The sequence below is a fragment of the Canis lupus genome, chromosome X, assembly GCF_011100685.1.
Source record: "Canis lupus familiaris isolate Mischka breed German Shepherd chromosome X, alternate assembly UU_Cfam_GSD_1.0, whole genome shotgun sequence".
Taxonomy (NCBI): Eukaryota; Metazoa; Chordata; class Mammalia; order Carnivora; family Canidae; genus Canis; species Canis lupus.
In genome coordinates, this window is record NC_049260.1 from 75,823,454 (window position 1) to 75,841,351 (window position 17,898).

The window sequence follows — 17,898 nt, forward strand, 5'->3', positions numbered from 1 at the left end:
TATCCTATACAACATTGTCTCTGACCAAGGAACTCATTTAATGGTAGATGAAGTACAAAACAATGGAATCATATCAAAAGATTCACTAGTCGGTATTACTTACTTCATCATGCAGAAGCAGATTGCCTGATAGAAAAGTAAATGAATTACTGAAGGCTTACTTCTAGGATCAGATTTTCCAGGTTGAGAGTGCTATACTACAAGAATACAATGGCCGCTTTAAAACCAGTGACTGATATATGGTAGTATGTCCCTCATAGTGAGGATACACAAGTCTGGGAATGAAAGGGTGGAGGAGGGAGTGACCTCTCTCACTATCACACCAATTAACCCCAAATATATATATATATATATATATTTTTTTTTTGTCTCCACAACCTTGAGTTCATCAGGTTTGGAGGTTCTGTTTTCCAAGGGATGAATGTTTCCAACATGGAATAAGGCCATGGTTCCATTAAATTCAAAGTTGAACCTGCAACCTGACCATTTTTATCTCCTTATGCAATTGAACTGAGAGGCAGAGAAAGAGGTTACTGTACTGGCTGGAGTGACTGAATCCCATTGTCAAGGGGGAATAGAATTGCTGCTATATGATGAGAACAGGACAAGTATGCTTGGATCCCAGGTATGTCATTAGGGCACCTCTTATTATTCATTTGCCCAATAGTCCTGGTCAGAAACCCAATAAAGATAAGATTGAAGGTTAGGGTCACTACATCAGGGAAAGAACTGTGAAAAGCCAAGGGAGATGTGAAATGTATTATTGGCTTTGGCCTCATGACCAACTACTGAGGGGAGCTGTGGTAGCTAGGTGTATTTTTGTTGATAATTAGTTTTTCCTTCCTTTCTCTTATATGTGAAAAATATTGGAGATGGTTGTTATACATTAGGCTTCAGGTGGAGATATGAATTAACATTACTCAGTGACAGTACAGAGGCTGTTGGGTCTTCTTGTCCCTTTCTCCTTGTAGGAGATGAGAGTTTCTTTATTGGAGTAAAGAGCAAAATGGATGCTGAGTGGCTAAAGGGATGGTTATCCTGTATTTTACCTCACCTCCTGATCAATTTCTTGCCCCTGGGTCCTGTTCTGTGCCCTGGGAGGCTGACTCCCATGGATTGTATTCCCTGGGCATCATTCCCAGGTGAAGTCTCTTTGAATTTGGTGAATGGAATACACTTTCAGGACTTTGGAGGAAGAGAGAAGACAATTTTTTTCTTCCCTGTTCCCTCACTGATTTTGCCTGTGTTTTATTGGTAGTGACTGCTGATAAGTATACTGGCAGTAACAGGCTAAGACTTCAGCTCCTGCAGCAAGTCCCTCTTCCACGGCCCTAGTTCTCACCAAGAAGTCCTTCAGGCTTGAGGGCCAAACACCAGAAGCATTTTCATAAAACTCCAGAAAAAGACAAGGATGCCAGTTTTTCCACACTTTTTTAACATTGTTCTGGAAGTTACTACTTAATGCAATTATCAGAGAAGGGAATGTGATATTAATATTGGAAAGGAGGAGACAAGATCATTACTGCAAATGGAACAAATCTAAGAGAATCAACTAAAAACTATTTGAAACTAGGAATTCAAGATGCCTGGGTGGCTCATTGGTTGAGCATCCGCCTTTGGCTCAGGGTGTGATCCCAGAATCCCGGGATTGGGTGCCACATCGGGCTTCCTGCATGGAACCCGCTTCTCCTCCCTCTGCCTATGTTTCTGCCTCTCTCTGTGTGTCTTTTGTGAATAAATAAATGAAATATTTGAAAAAGAAAAAAAAAAGAAACTTTAGGAATTCCATAAAGAGGCTGGCTATAAAATCAACTGCAAAAGCCAACCACTTTTTTTTTTCCCCATTCATCTGTTGGAGGACATTGTGGCTCCTTCCACAGTTTGAAAAGCCAACCACTTTTGTATATAAAAACCATAAACGGAAAATGTAACATAAAGAAAAGATTCAACTTACAATAGCCATGGAAAAAAGTAAGCCACTTAAGAATACACTTAACAAAAAATCTGCAAGACATATTCATTAATTCAACAAGTATTTATTGATAACATGTGGTGTGCCAGGCAATGCTCTAGGAGGCAGGATTTTAAGGGAATGTAACAAAATAATATATTTTATGTCTAAATAAATGCATGTGAATAAGCAGGTAAATTATGAAAAAAAAGTGATTTAGGGAGGCTTTATCCTCCCAGATATTAAAGCATATTATAAAGATACTAGAATTAAAGCAGTTTGGTATGTAAGAAGAAAAAATGGATTCAAGGAACATAATAGAGAATCAAGATAGATCCAAATATATGTGGATACTTGGCTTATTTATTTATTTTTAAAGATTTTGTTTATTTATGAAAGACACAGAGAGGCAGAGGCATAGGCAGAGAGAGAAGCAGACTCCCTGAGGGGAGCCCAATGCGGGACTCCATCCCAGGAACCCGGGATTACAACCTGAACCAAAGGCAGACGCTCAACCACTGAGCCACCTAGGTGCCCCTATATTTAGCTTCTGATAAAGGTGACATTTTATTATTTATTTTTGTTTCAAGTTTTTATTTAAATTCTATCTAGTTGAGCAGCCCAGGTGGTTCAGTGGTTTAGCGCCTCTTTGGGCTCAGGGTGTGGTCCTGGAGTCCCAGGATCCAGTCCCCAGTTGGGCTCCCTGCATGGAGCCTGCTTCTCCCTCTGCCTGTGTCTCTGCCTCTCTCTCTCTGTGTCTCTCATGAATAAATACAAAACCTTAAAAAATTATAGCTAGTTAACATACAGTGTAGTATGAGTTTCGGGAGTAGAATTTAGTGATTTATCACTTACATATAACACCCAGTGCTTATCACAGTAAATACTTCCTTTATACCCATCACCCATTTAGCCCATCCCCCTTGCCACCTCCTTCCATCAACCTTCAGTTTGTTCTCTATAGTTAAGAAAGTCTGTTTTGTTTTGCATCTCTCTCTTTTCTTTTTATAAAGGTGACATTTTATTTTTATTTTTTTAAAGATTGTAATTATTCATGGAGACACAGAGAGAAGCAGAGACATAGGCAGAGGGAGAAGCAGTCTCCCTGCAGGGAGTCTGATGCAGGACCCGATTCCAGGACCCTGAGATCATGACCTGAACCAAAGGCAGATGCTCAACCACTGAGCCATCTAGGTGCCCCATAAAGGTGACATTTTAAATCAGTGAGCTAGAGAAAGATGATTTGATAATTGGCACTAGACAATTTGCTATTTGGAAAAAATAATTTCATGTGTTTGATAAAGCTGGAGAAAATGCATTCACAATAGCATTAGGATATTACTTGCTTTATTCACCATGTTGACGTTTATACAAATGGTCCAAAAGTAATGGCGAGTAAAATAGCTGGTGCCTTATGGTAACAAAAGCAATGCCAACAAAAAATTCCATATGAGTCAAAAATTTAAAAACTAAAAAAAGTATATAAAAATTAGAAAATACAGGCCTTCCTAAGTAGGACACGCAACCCCAAAAATGTAAAGAAGTAATCGATAAATTTCGTATCATAAAGATTTAAAAATTCCCTATTGCAGAAGTCCAAAGAAAATTATAAACTGGGAATATATTTATATAACACTTATAATAGTCAAAGAGCTCATTTCAATAGTTTACAGAAAGTTCTTATGTATTAATAAGAAAAAGATGAGGGGCACCTGAGTAGCTCAGATGGTTTAGCATCTGCCTTCAGCTCAGGTCATGATCCAAGGATTCTGGGATGAAGCCTGCTCAGCAAGGAGTCTACTTCTCTTTCTCCCTCTGTACTCCCCTCGTTTGTGCTCTCTCTATCTCTTTCAAATAAATAAATAAAATCTTTTTTAAAAAAAGAAAAAGATGAAAAGTGTAATGGGAAAATGGGGAAAGCCAATTCATAAAGGGATACAAATGGTTAACAAACCTATGAGAAGATGCTTAATCTCATAATTAAAGAAACTGAAAATTTTTGGAGTAGAACATGGAATATATATGTCACAATTTACGAGGTGAAAGTTGGCAGCATGGATATAATTTAAGATGAACATTTAATTTGACCCGGTGATTTCACTTCTAGGAAATTATTGTAAAGAAGTAATGTCACAATTGTCAAAGGGATCCCTGGGTGGCACAGCGGTTTGGCGCCTGCCTTTGGCCCAGGGCGCGATCCCGGAGACCCGGGATCGAATCCCACATTGGGTTCCTGGTGCATGGAGCCTGCTTCTCCCTCTGCCTGTGTCTCTGCCTCTCTCTCTCTCTCTCTGTGACTATCATAAATAAATAAAAATTAAAAAAAATTACAATTGTCAAAATATATGTGTACAAAGGTCTCCAGCTTATCATTTTTATAATAGATCAAGTGTGGGAAGAGGCTAAATATCAATCAGTAATACATTGGTAAAATTTTGGTAAATCGGGATCCCTGGGTGGCACAGCGGTTTGGCGCCTGCCTTTGGCCCAGGGCGCGATCCTGGAGACCCCAGATCGAATCCCACATCGGGCTCCCGGTGCATGGAGCCTGCTTCTCCCTCTGCCTGTGTCTCTGCCTCTCTCTCTCTCTCTGTGACTATCATAAATAAATTAATTAAAAAAAAAATTTTGGTAAATCCACACTAAAGGATATTATTCTATCTGATAAAATAATGTACACAATATATTAGGTGAACAAATAGTTTGCATTCTATGACCCAAAATTATCTTTAAAAGTTATATGTGTATATACACTCACATACAATGTACCTACATATATGTATGTGTATACACACACACACACATATATAGTTGTTGTTGATATATATAAAAAGTTAACAGTGATTTTCACAGGATTTATCCTAGGATTCAGGTGTGTGGGTTATCATGGTGGTTATCAGAAAGGTGGAGAATTTAAACATTCTTATTTTCTACTTTCCTCCTTTCCTAGTTAATACTTGCTTTCCTTCATCTCATCTCAAACTCCCCCCTCCCCCATAGCAAGGAAGTCTTCTTTGATCCCCAGACTCTGCAACTTCTTTTACTATATTAATAATGTTCCTTTCATTGACAATACTTTTTTGGTTTGTATGTGTGATTATTTCATTAAGGCTTGTTTCCACTACGAGAGCAGAATCAGTGTCTGTTTTTGCTTACTAACATATTCACAATAAGCACAGGGTTTATGGCAATTCTCCTTGGTTCTTTCTCCCTCCTAATATTATGATGTGGACAACTGAATTTTTCTCAGTCTTATATAAAGGGTTATGAAAGTGCAGCTTTTATTTATTTATTTTTAAGGATTTATTCATTTGAGAGGGGAATGGAGAGAGCATGAGTAGGGGGAGGGGCAGAGGGACAAGCAGACTCCTCACTGAGCAGGGATCCCAATGGGGGAGGCTGGGGGCGGGCAGCTCAATCCCAGGACCCTGAGATCAAGTCAGATCTGAGCTGAGCTGAAGTCAGATGCTTAACTGACCCACCCAGGCACCCTGAAAGTACAGATTTTTACATCACCCCCCCCACACACACACACAAAATCAGGAGAACACATCAGAAACAAACGGTAAACTCACACTAAATGGTGAAATATTAGGGGCAATGCCATTTACTTCAGGACAAGTTTGGGAGGCCCTCAATCATCATTATTCAATATAGTTCTGGAGGTTCTGGTCAATGCAATACATGCAGAAAAGGAAAGAATAAGAGATATAAATATTGGAAAAGAGGAAATTTTTAAAAATCATCATTTGCAGATGATTATATATGCATACCTAGAAAAACCAAATATATCAACTGAAAAACTATCAGAAATATTAAGAAAGGTCACTAAAAATAAATATATCATAATTATTTCTCTTTAGGCAATAATCTGGTAGAAAATAGAAGCATAAAAGGAATGTCATCCCCCCAAACAGCAAAACAACAAAATACCTAAGAATAAACTTTACAAGTAATGGGTATAACCTACCTGAAGGAACAACATTTGTTGGAGATCATAAAAATCAACATAGGTAGACTCAATTTTTAAAGATGTTGGTTCTCAAATTAAAGTGCAGATTCATTGCACGTTATGTCACTAAATGTCAGCCATTTCATTTTGTGTATTTAACTTGGAACTTGACACATACATACATACATATACTTTTTGTATTTTTGTATTTGTATGAAGAAAGGTGGAAACTGTTAAAAGTGGTTGGTGGTGGAACACGAATTGCAGGGCACTTTCACATTCTACCTTATACATTTATGCATTGTTTGCACATTAAAAAAAGAAATGTGTATAATGAGAAAGACAGAAGCAGAGAGGGAGGGAGACAGAGAGAGAGAGAGAGAGAGAGAGAGAGAGAGAGAGAGATTTTTATTTTTATTCAGGGGATAGAACTTTTTTCCTGGCAAGTAGTTCTTAATAATTTTTTTTAAGTCATAGATGCCTGTGAGAATCTGATGAAAGCTATGACCCCTCTCTGCACTAAAATGAACATAGGTATGTGCATAGCTTTAATACAATTTCAGGTACAGCACAGAGGCGGCTCGTTGAGAAAGCCTACTGTAGGTTAATCAGTATGGTCAGGGGGGAGACCCCCTGGGGCCTGGGCACACATCTGGCCAGGGGGCAGCAAAGTGGGTGTGGGCTGCAGGCAGTGACCCTACAGTAAGGTTAGGTTCTCCCTGGGTGCCCTGTGGCAAGGAGGCCAGAGGTAAGAGGCCCAGCTGGCTGCACCTCTCAAGCCAGGTGGTAGCAGCAGACGGTGTTAGGAGCAATGTTAATAAGGCACCAAGATCGAGGGCAGAACAGGCAGACCTGAGTGCTTCCTCCAGCCAGCAATCACTTCTTCTTCGTGGAAACCCACAGCTGCAGGGATATGTGGGAACAGCAGTCCCTTCTACATCCGTGAGGGAATTTGGGAGGGGGGAGGGGGAAAGGGAAGAAGCCAAAGACAGTTACTCAAGTTGGTCCCCTGAGTAAGGGTGGCATTTACCTTCTTGGTCACCTGTCCATGTGTACTTTTAGAGTGAGCAACAGAATCAAGAAGCTGAATGCAGGGAATAGGAGGCTTTGGAATACAGGAAAGGCAGGAGGGCAGCACCTTCCTCCCTCTCTTTTGACAAAGCCAAGAAAGCAGACCATTTCTACATTCCTCACACCCTCAGCTGCCTCTGCCTTAGTGGACTGGAATCTAATCTAGGGGCAGGTGTTCAGCCATCAAATCACAAGGGTTTCCTGCAGCATTCAGCCAAGACTTTGGGACGTTAAATACATGTCTTTCTTTAATCAAACAAGACAGGACTGTGTTGCTTTTGTTTTATCAAATTCTAAGTTGATTCAAAAGTAGGAAAAGGAGTAGATCATTTACATTAAATGGCCCAAATTAAACGACTAAAGATTAGATCTCTTTGTGGACTAATTCATAGATCATATGAAAAATATTTTCAATTTTTAAACGGGTTAGTATGTTTGAAAGCTGCTAGTTGGTTGTAAGCAGTAGAAACATTTTTCTTGTATTATATGTACGTGTAATGTAATTAACGAGGCCTTTCATGTTTTCCCTCCCACTTAAATTCTTTACTCAATTAAAAATAGGATCATTTTATTTTCTCAGTATAAAAATAACGCAATACTGATTTAAAAAAATGAGCAGGAAAGTTTAAGAAAGTAAGACACTCCCACTACGTATATGCTTTTCTGAGATCTTTCCTCCCGTTTCATAAAGGAGTACAGGGAGAATGCTGGCCCTTCAGGGCTGGGGGTGGGGGAACGTGAGAGAAGGGGAGAGGCAATTGGACAGGGAGTAGAGAAAGGAGAGAAAAAAAAAAAACTATTCCTCAAAGAGGAAAGAAAGACCAATGGACAAGGGAACAGATGCAGTTTCTCCCTGTTAACCAGAGAAAAGCAAATTCCAGCCTCAAGCAGAAGCTCTCCTCGGTCCTTGGGATTGGCAGAAGGAAATGAGTGGCAGGACCTGATGTAGCCGGGACGGAAAGGGGTGGGCCTGCTCCTGCCGCACTGCTGGTGGGAGTGGTAATTGGGGTCTTGAACTCTTGGGTGACGTGGTCCTCACGTGAGCCGGAGCCGACGTTTGCAGACGCCCTTCTAATCCTGATCCTGGTTTGGTCCGGTTACTAGCTCCTTTTTGCCCCGAGGGCAGGCGGGCGGTGGCCAGGGAAGGAGGAGGAGGAGGTTACTGCCCGGATCCCAGCAGGTCTGTGTGTGGATGGGCACTGCCTTGGGGACCCCTGCGGTGCGGGTAGCGGAGGGTGGAGACCAAAGAGGGACAAGGCCTGCTTTCTCTATAATCTTGCACTATCCCAGACCCTTCCAAGAACAAAAAAAGGTGGGCGTCGGGGTCTGGTTTCCAGGGGAGACCCCAGACCAGAGGGAGGAAGTCGGAAACTTTGGCATCCTGTGCCTTGAATCGGGAAGGGCAGTTATTAAGATTCTTGCTCTGTGTGCTGGGGCATCTACCAAGCCAGAGTCTTGGGGCTGTGCGTCTGTCATTCCCCGTGTCTTGCAGTAGTAGGGCGCTGTACCACTCAGAGCAAACGAGTAAAGAATCTGTTCTGAATCCCTGCTGGTCTACGTAAAGGTGGGATGGCCCCGCAGTCCCCGGAGGGGTGGGGATGGTTGAGGTCCTTGCCTTCACTTGCCCTTTTCTGACTCTGGCTATCTTCCCGTTATTTTATGTAGGAAAAAGGATGTGACGGGGCCCACAGGGAAAATGGCTGTCGTTGGGGGTGGGAATGCATTGAGAGGGGGGGTTTCTTTGGCTCCCCAGGTTCTCCCTAGTCCCTCGGCCCGCCTCCTTTTCCATTTGTTCCAAAGGGGTAAAGGGGTGTGGTTTTTGCTGGGAAAATGGCCGACTGCTGAGGGTGGGGGCTCCGGGAGTGGGTTAAGGGGCGGCGGGCAGAGAAGGGCTGATATCCTCGAGCCCTGCGAAGTAGGGGTAGGGTTGAGGGGCCCAAAGATGAAATCCATTTGTCAACCAGGATCCTGAATTTGGAAAAGCTGGTGTTGGGACTCTCTGAAGTGCTCTTCTGTCCGCCTAGCCGACTCTGTCCTGTCGCTTGTGCGTCTGTGGATCTTGCACTTCAGGGCCAGTTCAACCCTAGAAGCAGGAAGAAGGGGAAAATTGCTCAGAAAAAGTAGGTCAGAGTGAGGGTGGTGGCACTATTTGGGGATGCTTGGGGGTGGAGAATTGCAAAGACTGCAAACCCGAGCGGGACCCTGGACCTCCTCCACCCCCCTCCCCCATCAACTTCGTACCATTTCAGGGCTTTCAAAACCAAGTGCTCTGCAGGTACAGGACAGAGAAGGATGTGGCTGGGGGATGGGGTGTCTCGAGAATCCCGAAGTGGGTGGGGGTGGGGATAATCTTGCTCCAGATTATTCTTTAGAGTACAGTGTCGGGGTGGGGTGTCACTCTGTCCGTCAGTCAGTCCCAGAGTTGTCAGTCCTTAGGTTTTATTGGAGGAGGGGGAAACTGAGATTAAGGAGGAGGGAAATTGCCCCAGATCAGTGGAGGTTGGTATACTGGATGGAGGGAGGAGTGTCCTGGTAACTCTGAGATGGTGTGGGTGGCGGAGGCAAGAGCGAGTGCGAGACCTTTGTGCATTTTTCGTCTGTCTTCCACTCTCTCCGCCACCATCCATTTTGTTACAGGGAAGGGGCTGTGGTGTCACTTTTGAACGAAGTGACCGACTCCAATAGGGTGGGGTCAGGTGGAAGATTGAAAGACATAAAGGAGATGGGGAAGGGAGATAATGCATTTCAAAGACACACCTCTGTGAGGAGGAGTGGATGGTTGGGCTGCTTAGGACAGGGGCTAGAGATTCGGGAGAGGGCAGTGTGGCCCATCCAGGATGAGGTCCTTCTGTCCCTTGAGCATTCAGCATCCTCTTCCCCACCCCTTTGTATGCAGCTTTGCAGGACGCAGTGGATTTCCAGGCAAGGGAGAGAAGGAAGAAACTGCCTGGACCTGCACCGGTGTATGTCAGGATGCTGCTACCCCAGGACATCTGAAGGGGTAGGGGAGGTACGGAACTGATCAGAGACCTTAAATTTAACGTGCGGGAGTGGTGGGAACGGTTGAACAAAAGGTTGGAGAATCTGGAGGTGGGGAAAATTTTCAAAATTACCTTCCCAGGAGAAGAAAGGAATCAGTGATCCAGCTCTGAGTCCCTGTCCCGTCCTCATCCATTTGTTGGTCTGTAGTTCAGTTTGTGGGCATGTAAAGGCACAAAAGAGACTGATGCCCTAAATCTTTCCTTCATTTCTAGCTTCTGTTGTATCAGCAGCTACAACAAGGCCTGCCACCTGTGGCTGAAGACTGTCCCCAACATAGGAGCAGTCCTCTGGGCCAGAGCAATCCTGCTCCACCCTGTTAAGAATTTGGCTCAGACATTCACCCCGGCATGGGCCGTACTCGGGAAGCTGGCTGCGTGGCCGCTGGTGTGGTGATTGGGGCTGGAGCCTGCTACTGCGTGTACAGACTGACCTGGGGAAGAGACGAGAGTGAGAAAATCTGGGATGGCGATGATGAAGAAGACGAGGAGGAGGAGGAATCTATTGATATTGTAGAGTCTGGGGTCAAGACTGGGAAAGGAGCTAAGGCTAATGCTGGGATGGGAACTGGAGCTAGACTTCAGGGTGAAGCAAAGGTCAAGGCTGAGGTGGGCATGGAACTCCAGAGTGGTTCAGATATAAAGGCAGCAGCCCAGGTGGGGGCCCAGAGTGGAGGTGGTCTAGAGGCCAAGGCTAAAGCCCTTTTCAACACTCTGAAGGAACAGGCAAGTGCAAAAGCTGGGAGAGGTGCCAGGTTGAGCACTATCTCTGGGAACAGGACACTTGCACCCAGTTTACCCTGCCCAGGAGGCAGAGGTGGAGGCTGCCACCCCACCAGGAGTTCGAGGGTTGGAAGTAGGGCAAGTGGAAAAACCAAGGGAAGAACTCGAGGTAAGAGCACCAGGACTCCAGCCACGGCATGGCCTGTTCGCAGGGGCAAGTTCAACTTTCCCTATAAGATTGACGATATTCTGGGTGCTCCTGACCTTCAAAAGGTTCTTAACATCCTGGAAAGATCAAATGATCCTTTTATTCAAGAAATAGCCTTGGTCACTCTGGGTAACAATGCCGCATATTCTTTTAACCAAAATGCTATTCGTGAATTGGGTGGTCTTCCAATTATTGCAAAACTGATAAAAACGAAAGATCCTATTATCAGGGAAAAAGCTTACAATGCCCTTAATAACTTGAGTGTGAATGCTGAAAATCAGGGAAAGATTAAGACCTACATCAGTCAAGTATGTGATGATACCATGATCTGTCGCTTGGACTCAGCTGTGCAGATGGCTGGACTACGACTGTTGACCAATATGACTGTGACTAATCATTACCAACATTTGCTTTCCTATTCTTTTCCAGACTTTTTCGCTTTGTTATTTCTGGGAAATTACTTCACCAAGATTCAGATTATGAAACTAATTATAAACTTTACTGAAAATCCAGCCATGACCAGGGAGCTGGTCAGTTGTAAAGTCCCATCAGAATTGATTTCCCTCTTTAATAAAGAATGGGACAGAGAGATTCTTCTTAACATCCTTACACTATTTGAGAATATAAATGACAACATAAAAAACGAAGGGCTCGCATCATCTAAGAAAGAATTCAGCAGAAGTTCACTTTTTTTCTTATTCAAAGAATCTGGAGTGTGTGTTAAGAAAATCAAGGCATTAGCAAATCACAATGATCTGGTGGTGAAAGTTAAAGTCCTAAAAGTATTGACCAAACTCTAATTAGGGGTATGTCCCAAACAATATCGAAAGCATTTTTTAGTGTGCACTGGGAACAATGCATTTTGTAAATTCTTTGTTTTCCACTGTGCTTACGTGGCAAAGAGATCCTTTCAGCTCTTATTTTGGGATAATGACTATCAAGGGTCATCAACAGTGATGTTACTTGGGGTGGCTGGTTTTAGGCTGGACCATTTTAACGAATTAATGAATACCAGAGCTTGTATAAAGAAAGCATTTACTGATTTCATCTTGCTACCTAGATTGAGATATTTTTTACTCTCTTCCTAAACTGACAGCAGATTAATCATAAACAAACTATACTTTTGTATTGGTTTACATTTGTTAATCTTCAACTTGTGTTTCATCAATAAAGTGTGTTTTAACCAGCAAAAAAAAAAAATGTATCACATCCTTGAGTTTATGATCTATTTTGAGAGTTAAGATGTATGGAAACAAAGGCACACTAACAAAACCACGAGCCTCTAATCATGGCCAAACCCTTCCCGGCAAATGCGGAAACTTCTATAGGCAACAGTGCTCAGGTGAAGTTTTACGAAGGGGGACAGTTAAGTAAGTTGGGCTTGAAAGGATAAAAATGGAGATGTTTGGAAAACATCTGGTGACTTGGGAGACAAATTTTGTGCTAAGTTAAATTGTTATGGCACAAAATAGCATCACTGTATTCACAGATCATAACATAGACTTCTTTCCCCCATAGTTTGGTATTGCTGAAGTTAGTATGCATCTGACAGTTGATGGCATCTTAGCATTGTGCCATACTTTAATTAGAAATATTGTTTTCCTTTTGTAGTGGCACGTAAAATAATGATGTATCTAAAAATCAAAGACATCTTAGATCAGGGAAATTATGCTTCTAGTCAGTGAGAAAAATGTAAAAGGATATTTAATACTTAAAGGGTGCATTTGCTCCATAGCGAGTACATTATTTTGTACTGATAGAGGTTTTGCAGTAGTTTGAGTTAAGGGAGCTGGCCAAAGGTTGAGGAGGAGTCAATCAAGCTCCCTCTACTGAAGGAATGTTTAAATCAAGGTAATCTATGCTGTTGTGTCACTGTCATAATCATATTTCAGCTTGTGATTTAGAGACAACAAAGCAACATTTAATCAATCTCATTAAATTCATGTTAATTAAATTTTTTTTAGTTTTATGGTTTGATTGATTTTTAATTTATGAGTTTTTTTGTTTTAAACTTTATATGAGAGTGAAAGTTGGTAGAACATGATGCCCCCAAATATGCTCCTTTGGCATAAAGATTGTTTTGAACTAAAAGCATTTGGAAAATAGGTATAAGAAAGGCGCTCTGACCTACCCTTTTCTTCCTGAAGGCAGGAGAAAAAAATCCCATATGAAAATTATCTTCCCTATACCCGGAGGAAAGATATATTTCTATCACCAGAGATAAGGAGCTGAGGCTGAAAGAACTCTGTACGAACAGATCTTGCTAAATTTTATCTTCCTTTAGTATCCTCGTATTTTACTTTTACACAATTGCCTGTCTTCCTTCAACCTGCTATATAAGCGCTTAGATTTTGCCACTTGTTTGAATCTTCATTACCTTATGAGGGCTCATGTTATACAAAACTTATGTTAAATAAATTCATATGCTTTTCTCTTGGTTATAGTGATAACTTCAGACAAAACTAGAAGCCCTTGAATTTTCTCTTTTTTAAAGAATAATATTACTCCAATTTGATAAGCAACGCATTTATGTACCAGATATGTATATTAATGAAGAAAAAGTGGGTGGTATCTACTGTTTGTCAGCACTGATTGGCATTTTATATACTTTCTACCCTCTCCACTTGATCTCCTCAATAATCCTGTCAAGTAAATACTATATTTTTATTACAGAAGAAATGAGACTTGGAGAAGTTAGGTAAGTTTCCCGAGACCACTCCATTAGTAAGAGGTAGAACCACTAGCCTTCCAAACACGAACAATTGGTTGCTTTAAAATCACTTTGTATGGAACCAAATGTCTGTATAATGCCTCTATTAGATATTTGACACAAAACTCTCCTTGATAGAAGACACAGATGGAGATGATATTCTTTATGTCGAGTCCGTAACTTTATATAGATACCCACATAGCAAGGTATAGAAGAAAGAGTAAAGTGTTGGGAGTTGCCAATAGGTGAGGTTTAGATGAGAAACAGAGAAAAGAATATTTATTATCATGGTGCTCCTATATGTCAGGTAGGATGAGCATTTTGGGTATTGAGCAAATAATCACCTTCGTATTGATATGTTCAAGTTGGGGTACTGAGGGACTTTTATAAAATTAGATGATACTGTAAATACATTTTCAGAGCCTGATTTAAACATTTTCTAACTTTCCCCTTAAAAAGTATTTATTGGAGATGCTTGAGAAAGTAGAGACAATGAGACTTATTTTCTGACCAGATGTGTAGCTTGAACATCTAAAAAAATATTCACGGGGCACCTGGGTGGCTCAGTCAGTTAAACCTCTGCCTTGACTCAGGTTGTAATCTTGGGGTCCTGGGACTGAGCCCCATGTAGGGCTCCCTGCTTAGCGAGGAGTCTACTTCTCCCTCTGCCCCACTCTCCTGCTCATACTTTCTCTCAAATGCATAAAAAAACCTTAAAAATATTCACATCATTAGCTTTGCGCAGTGGCAGTATCGTAGCCAACGAGGTTTATCCGAGGTGCGATTATTGCTAATTGAAAATATTCACATCAAGCCATGTTGAATTTGGGGTGCTGAATGACTATTATTACTTAACCTCATTTTATTTTATTTTTTAATTTAAATTCAATTTGCCAAAATACAGTATAGCACCCAGTGCTCATTCCATCAAGTGCCCTCCTTAGTGCCCAACACCCAGTCACCCCATTACCCACTCCCCTTCCACAACCCTTTGTTTGTTCTTAACCTCATTCTAAAGGTGGGTAAAAATGAGGTTAAGTAATAAAAAGCCACCATATGGCAGGGGCATAGGCCTGACTAGCATCCATCTGCTCTTGGCAGATTTCTCCTCCTCTCCTTCCCTCCCATTCTTTCCCCCTCTCCCTCCCTCCCACTTCTATCTTTATTTCCTCCTTCTGGGAGATGACTGGCTGCAGGCTCTCTGTGCCTCTGTGACCATTTAATTCCCATGACACCAGGTCAAGCACCAGTGGGCATTTAATACAGAATAATAATTCTCATTGTTGTGGTAATGTGGCGGCCCAAGGTGTGACTGGATGCCAAAAATTTTCTGGAAGTCTTGTTGAACAGAGACTGGGAAGGAACTAGTCTTAGCGTGGCACAGCTCTATGTGCCCTGTGTGTACTTCTGATGTCCCACACCTGGTAGTATTTGGAACCTAATCACCTGGACTTTGGGAAGTGCTGCGTGAGACAGATGTGTCTCATGTGTGCCTGGTTTAGGCAGGCTACATGGCTGGCCAAGCCACACACTGATGACCTGATGTTTCCACATTGGAGCCTGCCACTCTCCAGCATTTTGGGAAGGGTACAGCTCTAGGATTGTGGCCAGGATTGTGGCAGATCATGGGGACAGAGAAGAGGCAGTGTTTTGTTTAGAGATAATGGCAGCTCCTGGGAAACCAGGGAAATTAGAAACTCAGAAGATATTCTGATTTTTTTTTTTTAGGATTTATTTATTTGTTTGTTTGTTTATTTATTTATTTATTTATTTATTTATTTATTTATTTATTTGAGAGAGAGCAAGAGCACAAGCATGGGGAGCAACAGGCAGAGGGAAAACCAACCTTCCCATTGAGCAGGGAGTCCTATGTGGGACTCAATCCCAGAACCTTGGGATGATGACCCCAAGGTGAAAGCAGCCACTTAACTGACTGAACCACCCAGGCACTCCAGATATTTTGGTTTTGTTCTCATCTAAAGGTTTTAGGGATTTAAGTGAGTCTATCCCAGTCAAATGTGCTCAGAGGTAATTTTACAAAAATGGAGTATAGTTCTCTTTTAAATTGGCACCCAAAGTGTAATATTTCAAGGTTTGGAAAACTGGCTTTCTTTTTTAAAAATTCGTATTTTACTTTCCTTGTCTCAATAAACACCCCAAGTGTAGGTTTAGCAAATGGATGCAGTTCAGGCAAATTTTGTGTTTATACTTCTTTTTTGGTTAATTTTTCTGCCAAGTTCACCCTGTGGGGTGGACTTTGAGCAGTGGAGACTACTCAAGAGAGCTGACAAATAAGTTCTTTTCCATCTTTTCCACTTACATAGACTGCTCTTAGAAATGGTGATTTTATGTATCCTTATTGAAGACATCATACGATATAATCAGCGTGTTTTTTTGAAAAGTTCTGTCCAGATGGCTAACGTAGCCCTGTGTATTTGCTTTCCCTCTTTCCTGGCCTCACTTTCCTTTCCCCCTTGCACTTGTTTCCTTGTATTATACATTTCAAGGTAAACTGGTGCCCCAGACCCTGTTTCCTAGTCTTGAGCTAAGAAACGACCCAAACTATTCTATATTTTTAAGGAAATGAGCTCTGTAATATGAGACATTACCAACAGTAGCTCAGTGTACCCTGCCTCAAGAGCAGCAAACATAAAAATAATGTTTCTACTTATGGATAAAATTAATATTTGGAGATAACTCCAAACTAGTGATATAAAAAGTCCTTCCACAAGGTATGCTGTCAGGAAAAGGTAAGCTTTGAAAATGGACACCTGCTTTACAATACACACAACTGTACATAACAGAAAAATTTAAAAAAGGAAAACATTGAAATGTGTTTATAAAAAGTTTGAAGGGAACAAAGAGTCTATTTTTGTAACATAGAGAGAGGAAGGACCTTTCTCAGCATGATCAAATACCTAGAAGCCATAAAGGGAAAGTATGAATGATTTACCTATAGTTGATCACCTACATAGGGGGAAAAAACATGAGCAACACTAAATGAATTAGATGTCCACCTTCTTTGACAGCACCAACATCTAGCTGAATCAGCTTGCCCTGACTCCCTGAGTACTAAATAATCATCTGATGATAATTTTATTTATGATATAGATTGGTGTTAGGGAGAGAACATACTGAGCATAAAACAATGAGAATCTGGTCTACTTGGTAATTATCTTTCTTTTTTTTTTGGTAATTATCTTTCTAATAGTAACATACATTATCACTCTTTTTTATTTTCAAGAAGAAACTCTACCCTACTTGATGATACATTCTTTTCTCTGCAAACTTAAGAATGTTCGATAAACAGGGGACTCTGTGCCCAAACAAAGACCTTGTATTATTATGCTTACTTTTTCACTTTTTGAAATATAAATGATCAACAGGGCCAGAGAGTTACACTAAGTCCAATCTCAATTGTGGAGTGAATTATGTGTACATGAACCTGTAAGGATAATGTTACCCCTCCAATAGCACTTCCTGCTCTCCCCATCTCTCTTCTCCCTCCCCCCAGGCCTATCTCCAAACCCGCAGGTTGTCCACACCTTAACCACAAGGCCTGAGGGAGACCTAATGGACAGGATCAAGTGTGGAAGTACACCATTCTGAAAAACAAATATCTGCTCTCCTGCCTAATACCACAGGTCAGGTCAGGGCAGACCGGGGGGCCATTATCCTAGTTTTCTATACCCCATGATGGTAGCAAGGTAGTTCTGTTTTAAAGGCAAGGGAAGAGCCATAGTTCAAATGTAGAAACTAGAAAAAACCTTTAGCTTGGGATGTGATGTAAAACGAGTATAAAAAGGTAGCATTGAAAATAGTCATAATCATTCTTAGAAAGGCCATTGTCAAAGGAACTTAGCTAGTCTCCATTTGTCAACATCACCGCTTTCAAACATTAACTCCACTGTGTTTCCATGCGTGTAGTTTGGGTAGTTTGCAGTAGCAATAGTCTCTTCTTGTTAGGTGACACTATATTAGGTCATGCCTCAAGCTGTGGCTTGAAGAACAGTGGCAATGGCAGTGGCAAAAATAGAATGGATCATTGCTGTCTTTCCTCTGGATTTCAAGTAAGGCAATTGGCAGAGCCCAGGAATGGCAAGGGGAGGTGGTTGGGCTAAGTGGAACTTTGACAGTGTATACATTGAATCAGGAAATGTGATACTAATAATTGTGTCATGAGTCCATTATGAAGGATGCTAAAGCACCATGGGGATAGGCTACAATATACTTTGGGCTATGAAA

The 17,898-nt window shown here is 41.6% G+C and overlaps 1 protein-coding gene and 1 pseudogene across 1 annotated transcript; both read left to right on the plus strand.

Moving 5' to 3' along the window:
• Window positions 1–8,064: 8,064 nt before the first annotated feature.
• On the plus strand, window positions 8,065–12,141 carry ARMCX1 (armadillo repeat containing X-linked 1). Its single transcript, NM_001313792.1, has 4 exons — window positions 8,065–8,154; window positions 8,939–9,094; window positions 9,871–9,984; window positions 10,229–12,141. Exon 4 carries the CDS (start codon window positions 10,364–10,366, stop codon window positions 11,741–11,743), a length of 1,380 nt encoding a protein of 459 aa, NP_001300721.1. The 5' UTR covers window positions 8,065–8,154; window positions 8,939–9,094; window positions 9,871–9,984; window positions 10,229–10,363; the 3' UTR covers window positions 11,744–12,141.
• Window positions 12,142–14,386: 2,245 nt separating this feature from the next.
• On the plus strand, window positions 14,387–14,545 carry LOC119868689 (annotated as a pseudogene).
• Window positions 14,546–17,898: the final 3,353 nt, after the last annotated feature.

Excerpts from the sequence above, each read along its gene's own strand:
- ARMCX1 (NM_001313792.1), top strand. The coding sequence starts at position 10,364 with ATGGGCCGTACTCGGGAAGCTGGCTGCGTGGCCGCTGGTGTGGTGATT.